The 6371-nt window shown below is 43.2% G+C and overlaps 1 protein-coding gene across 1 annotated transcript; it reads left to right on the plus strand.

Moving 5' to 3' along the window:
• The first annotated feature begins 2566 nt into the window (after positions 1–2566).
• Positions 2567–4656, plus strand: Tceal9 (transcription elongation factor A like 9). Its single transcript, XM_059250762.1, has 3 exons — positions 2567–2697; positions 3204–3270; positions 3836–4656. The coding sequence occupies exon 3, from the start codon at positions 3896–3898 to the stop codon at positions 4208–4210; it is 315 nt and encodes a 104-aa protein (XP_059106745.1). The 5' UTR covers positions 2567–2697; positions 3204–3270; positions 3836–3895; the 3' UTR covers positions 4211–4656.
• Positions 4657–6371: the final 1715 nt, after the last annotated feature.

Below are 6371 nucleotides of genomic sequence, written 5' to 3' on the forward strand. Positions count from 1 at the left end.
GAGGGCTATACTCCAGGCTCAACTGAAGTTCCCTTTTTCCCAGATGACCCTTGCTTATATCAAGTTGACAAAAAGCTAATCAGAACAACTGATCCCTTGTCAATCCCAATACATCATTATTAAACCATAACCTTTCCTTTCTTGTTTATCTCCAAGATCCCATGTTAAAATCAATATCACAATCTAAAACACATTTCAACTTTTAAAAGTCCCACAGTCTCTAAAAATTCAAAAACTTCAGAAGTTCAGTCTTAGTGGGACAGTGGTGGTCCATGCCTTTAATCCCAGCACTTGAGAGGCAGAGGCAAGTGGATCTCTGTGAGTTCGAGGCCAGCCTGGTTTGCAGAGTGAGTTCCAGGACAGTCAGAGCTACACAGAGAGACCCTGTCTTGAAAAACAAAAAACAAACAAACAAAAAGATCAACACAAGGAGTGTACCTTACTGGGGATCTTTCAACTAGCTCTAAGTTTGGCACAGAGACTGTATTAGTTCATTTTCTGTTACTATAATGAAATATATGAGGCTTAACACTTTAATGAGAAAAGCAGTTTATTTAGCATTTAATTTCTGAGATTCAAAGGCATAATACTTGGCTTTGACTTCTATGGTGAAGGGTTACTGACTATATCATAGCATGATGGATGACAACGTGGCAGCTGTTGGTAGGAAGGACAAGAGGACGCTGGAGAACAATCCTAGGTGGTGTTGGGGTCACCTTCCCCCTTTTATAACCACCCTCTTGTGAGAAATAAGCAGAGTTCCTTGAGAACTGCATGAGTTCCTATCCAAGGCAATACCCTTCAATGACCTAATAGCCTCCTACTGGAGTGAACCTCTTAAAAGTTCCATCACCTACCATATTACCCTTGGGGACCAAGTTTCCAACATACAAACTTCAAGGTGTTACCAAATGCAAGGCTATTACTTGTGGCTGGAAAAGGACAATGATTCAAGGATACGTTTTTGAGGCAAGTAAAGATTTCACTTGGAATGCTAACAAAGCAAATAAAATGAGATGCTATTGCAAACAAAGACTACTTTAGTGGACTCAGGAATGCAAAGGGGCTTTTTAGAGAAGAAAAGGAAAGGCAATGGTCAGCAAAGGATTGTTGACTGGAGATTTTTAGATACCACCACGCCACTGGCCAGGAATGGGCCATTGTCTTAGTTACTCTTATCTTGGTGTCTGTAGCTTTAAAGAGGAGCTAGATTGTGCAAAGCTAGGTCAAATCAGCCTTGCATTATTGCTCTGAACAAACCATTTCTTAAAATACTGCTATGGCTGCATGTAAAATGGAGCAACAATCTACCTCAAAGGTTAAGGTAAGCAAAGAGAAGCTACACCAGGAAGGCAGCAATGCCACATTGTTTTCTAGACATTGTAGACTCCCCCTGGGCACGTATGAGCAAGCAAAAAGCCAGGACTTTCACCTAAAGAGGCTTACAAGTCCCTAACCCAAGCAACCATTATCATCACAAAATCAGTGACTTGACTTTAAAGTCATTTAAAAGATAAAGAAGCTAGAGCTCCCCCACCCCCATTAAAGGGGAACACAAACCAGATCCAAACCACAGCTCCATTCTCATGTCAGTGTTCTTTCCAATAGCCTCAAGCGATTGAGACTCAAGCAAACCCTGAGTTAATTAGGTCTCAAATGCACCCCTGAGAAGTGAAATAAAATGGGAATGAGTGAATGTTGACCGTTGTCTAGCTAAGTGGTTTGGAGCAGTAAAGACACACAGGGTTAAGACATCCCAACAATTCATGATATAAATGGCATCACCTTCTTTAAGATGAGGAGACCTACTGTGTGCTAACAATATGGACCTGACAACTGATCAAGTAGTGATTCTTTAGGCAGCACAACTTCTTGACAGTACTACCACCAGGGCTCGAGAGTCAAACATTATTTTTATTCACTTTAAATCACTCTCCCTAATAACATCACAAGATAATAATCATTTTTAAAAGCATATACTTTTAAAGCCTTTACTATATACCAGACCCTAGTCTAAATAGCGTACATGTATGAATCCATGCATGTATCTGAAATAATTTGGCTGTTACTTCTGACTGTAAAACAACATTACTTTTGAAAAGACTACAGAAGTATTAAGAATAAAGTTTAAATTGCCTTCATGAAACCCCACTTCTATTCCAAGGTCCTTTTTTTTTGTCCCTATTCTTGCCCTACCTACCTGGTTCCACACAACAAAGGAGTATATTTCAGATGAAGGGGGAGGGGCTACAGAAAGATAGATTGGGGAGCTAGTGATACTGGCAGTTGCGAGTGGGAGAGAGGAAGGGCCAATTATTAAACGAAGCAGAAAAGTTCGTAGCTCCAGAAAATAAGATGCCCCTCTTCAGTAATCAGAGAACTGCAAAAACAACAGAAAAGCAACCCGCATATTTTTTTTTTCCTCCAGAAAAGACTGACAGGGCCAAATGTGTGCTTGAGAAGGGGGTAGGTGAGGGAGCAGAGGGCGGGCCCACATCTGCCGCGCTTTTTGTGGGAGTGGAGATTGAGGACCCGAGCTCACTGGTGACGTAGCTCTCATGTGACCAGGAGTCGACGTGTGCAGAAATCCTGTTAGTCTGGTCCTTGTTTCCATCTGGGTACCAGCTTCCTTCAGCCTTGCGGGCGGCGGTGTGAGAGGGCCGCGGAAGGAGGAGACAGCTTGCTTAAATTCTCCAGGTTGGTGTCAGATGGGGTATTGCCTGGGGTTTTCTAGTGTAGGGTGGTCTAGGGTAGCGACTTCAGTTCCAGTTAAGTCCGTCCCTCTACCCTTTACCTTTTCTGCAGGAAAGGACAGTTGTGAAAGGGACTAGGGAGTCCCAAAAGAAAGGCAGGGAGACCTCTGACGGCTCAAAAATAATCATACTCCGAGATTGGGGACCTCTTTTCTGACAGCCGCTCGGCTTCCCAAACCTCGTCTTGGATCTACAGATAGTTGGGAAATAATCTCTCTTTCTTACCCCCCTGTCTAATTAGAAAGACAGGCTAACTTGAGGGGTGGGAAGGAGGAGTCCTGTGGGAAACAAAGGGTGGGAAACTTCCGTAAGCAAGACCTGGACTAAGGGGAGCAAGCTCGGTGAGCTCGCTCCGCGGGGCTGCTCTGCTGAGCACCCAGGGCTCGCCCGCCCGCCCGCCCGCCCGCCCCACCCCCAACCTCCCCTCCCTTCTTCTCCGTTCGCCTGCAGGTTTGTTCTTTGTACCGCTGCCGGCTAAAATAAGGAGGTGAAAGAAACTGACTCCGATCACTACCTGGTAAGTGAAGGGAACTTTATAAAGACTCGCAGGGTGGGGGTTGGTGAAGGCTGGCCGAGGCTGAAGGCCACACTCCCCTCTCCCGCCCCCCTGAAGCAACCTACCCCCCTTTCGGAGGGCCCCCGGGTTAGGCCTGTAAAGGGAGAAAGATTTGTGGAGGGCTGGGGCGGGAGGCGGGAAGGAAGGCCTTGGAAAATGCTTGAGGGAGGGACTAGAGAGGGGAGGGGGTGGAAAAATGGAGGTAAGAGGGGCGGGGACAAGGAAACGTTGATTACGGACTGGGCTTTCCAGGTGGAAGGTATTTGCTGAGGTCTGTTGGACCAAAATGGGGTGGGGAGGGAGAGAGAGGAGGGAAAGAGGGAAGGCGAGGGAGGGAGGGAGGAAGGGAGGGAGGAAGAGGGAGGGAGGAGAGGGAGAGAGAGAGAGAGAGAGAGAGAGAGAGAGAGAGAGAGAGAGAGAGAAAAGGAGGGAGCGAGGGAGTGCACAAACGGTGAGGAGACCTTTTGTGCACAGCACCTGAACACTTACCAAGTCTTCCATTTACTGTCTCCTGCTTGCTTCCTAGAAATAACTGCAGTCTCGAATAGGCAGGAAGAAGCAAAGAAGGAAGAGAAGCATATACAAGATGAAACCCTGCCAAAAGATGGAAGGAAACCCAGAAAATGGGGATGAGCCAAAGCCGGAGGAAGAGCCAAAGCCCGAGGAAAAGCCAGAGGAGGGGGAAGGACCAGAAGAGGAGGAAAAATCAGAGGAAACTTTTCGGGAGATGCTGATTCAGTCTCTTCAGGATTTTAAAGAGGATATACACAACAGGCATTTGAGCAGTGAGGATATGTTTAGAGATGTGGATGAAATAGATGAGATAAGGAGAGTGAGAAACAAACTTATAGTGATGCGTTGGAAGGCTAATCGAAACCATCCTTATCCATATTTAATGTAGTTTGCCTTGCTTTCTGTTTATCTGCTATTACCATTGCAATATAACTTTCTTTTTATTAGCATTTTTCTGATATACCTTTGCCCATCTCCCTGCTTTGAATCTGTTGCTGTTAGTGGTTGTAGATGTATCTCTTCTTGTCTGCATCTTACTGTTGATTATATTTGAACCAATCTACAAGTCTCTGGCTTTTAATAAGAGAGCTTTACTGATTTGTAAAAAAAAAAAAAATGAGCTTCTGATGAGATACAAAATGAGAAAAGGATACAAAATAATATGAGAATATCGTATTTTGAAAGACAAGAGTACCTTTGTATGTTACATATATGCACATATAAACTTGTGAAAGATGAATGATTTTTCTTCTGCTTATTTGTATTTGCCATATTCCTAAAATGAACATGCATTATTCTTGCTAAAAATAATAAAGGTTTTATAACTAAAAATAAGCATTCAACAGCACTTACCAATTTATTTCTAAAATAGTGGAGCACTTGTTATTCATTGACAAAATATTAGAACCATTGTGTTAAAAGACTAAAATTGACATCTATTCTCATCTGTGATAATAAGCATAATAATCTTATAGGAATTTTGTGGTTGCCAAATAAGGTACTAAGAGCTGTTTCACAGGGTTTTTATCACCATTTGCTCACACAGGATCCAAATACTAGAGATTTGTTCCTGCTATTTGGACGCATAGAGAAAGTAATACTCAAACTGTGCTTGAGAACAAACTCACTCAAGCAGTTGTTAAGTGAGTGCTACGTACTCCTTTATACCTGTCTAGACTCCCATCTAGCTGCTTTATGATACTAACATGGTATTCCAGCCCCTCTTCCCCATTCTGAAAAATTCAGTTCCCTGGTACTGCATGAAATTCTCAAGTACCAAGCCCAGAACACTTATTTGGTACCTCTAGTGGGCCAGATCTGTACACATCAACTGTGATGGAAATTTTGTCCATCTCTTCCATTTTGTTAGACACTTGGGTCACAGTGTCTTATGGTTATACCACGACAGCTTTGGGATCCTATTTCCTTTTATAAGGCTCAGATAGAATGGGCTCATCTGAGGGTTTGACCGGAACAGCTAAGTCTGAAGAACAGACTTAGGCTTTCATCAGAATCCCTGCCCTGGATGTGAAGGTGCCATTTGGTCTTACTGACTGTGCTTCCTTATAGTGAGTGATTTCTGTTCAGCAGGCTGCCTGATGACAGGTTCTCTCAGGTTCAACAAGTACTCCAAAACTTGTGTAAATTTTATAGGGAGGCTGAAGTCAGATTTGCGGATGTTCCCACCTCTGGCTGGAAAGAAAGTGTGATGGTAATATGCCACCTGTATATAATTTTTCCTTTATGATGCTCCTTTTGGGAGCTCTTCAGTTCTCTTCTTCAAGGTTATGCCAGCTGGACAGATGATGATGTGGCTGGGATTGTGGCCGGAGTAATGTGAGAATCAAGGGGCGCACAGTGCCAATTTTACAGAAAGAAGTATATCCAAGTTTCTTTAGCTTGGAAGGTGGTCACTGGAGCAGGATGTGGAATGGCTCACCTGGAACACACTCTTCTCCAGGTAGACCGTCCTTCGGTTTCTCTGCTCCAGCCTGTAGTAGGCATCTAGTAGGGATGATGGCTGGGTTGTCACGGGCAAACTTATTTAAAAGAGGGCAGTTTTCCCCTCACTGCAGATCAAAACACTAGACTTTATCAGGGGACTTAAAGGGCACTTTTCAAAAGAAACAAAGCACTAGCTCAGAATTCACTAAACAGAAACATTGGTTGTGGGAATCTTTATCTGAGACACGGCAGCTTTAGATGCAATCAGATAACCTATGTTAAGGGAGAAGGACCTGGAAGAAGGGGAAGGTGATTTTTTAGACAGTAGGTATGAATTTTACATTGTAATGCCATGTATTTATTTGAACATGTATTGGATACTTTTGGTTTAAAGTATATGAAGATAATTCAGGTAGAGGATCATGTTATAAACTTTCCTTTCTAGAAAAACTATTCAAATGATATAAGCGAGTCGGTTTGAAGAAAAACATTAAGTAGAACACAAGGTTAATGGCGTTGGTGGTACACAGACATGCTAAAAAATACACTGGTAGGAAAAGTTTCCAAAGCATAACTGCTTTACGAATAGTATTTGCAAGCACCTG

Source organism: Peromyscus eremicus, chromosome X (genome assembly GCF_949786415.1).
Source record: "Peromyscus eremicus chromosome X, PerEre_H2_v1, whole genome shotgun sequence".
In the NCBI taxonomy this organism is placed as follows: domain Eukaryota; kingdom Metazoa; phylum Chordata; class Mammalia; order Rodentia; family Cricetidae; genus Peromyscus; species Peromyscus eremicus.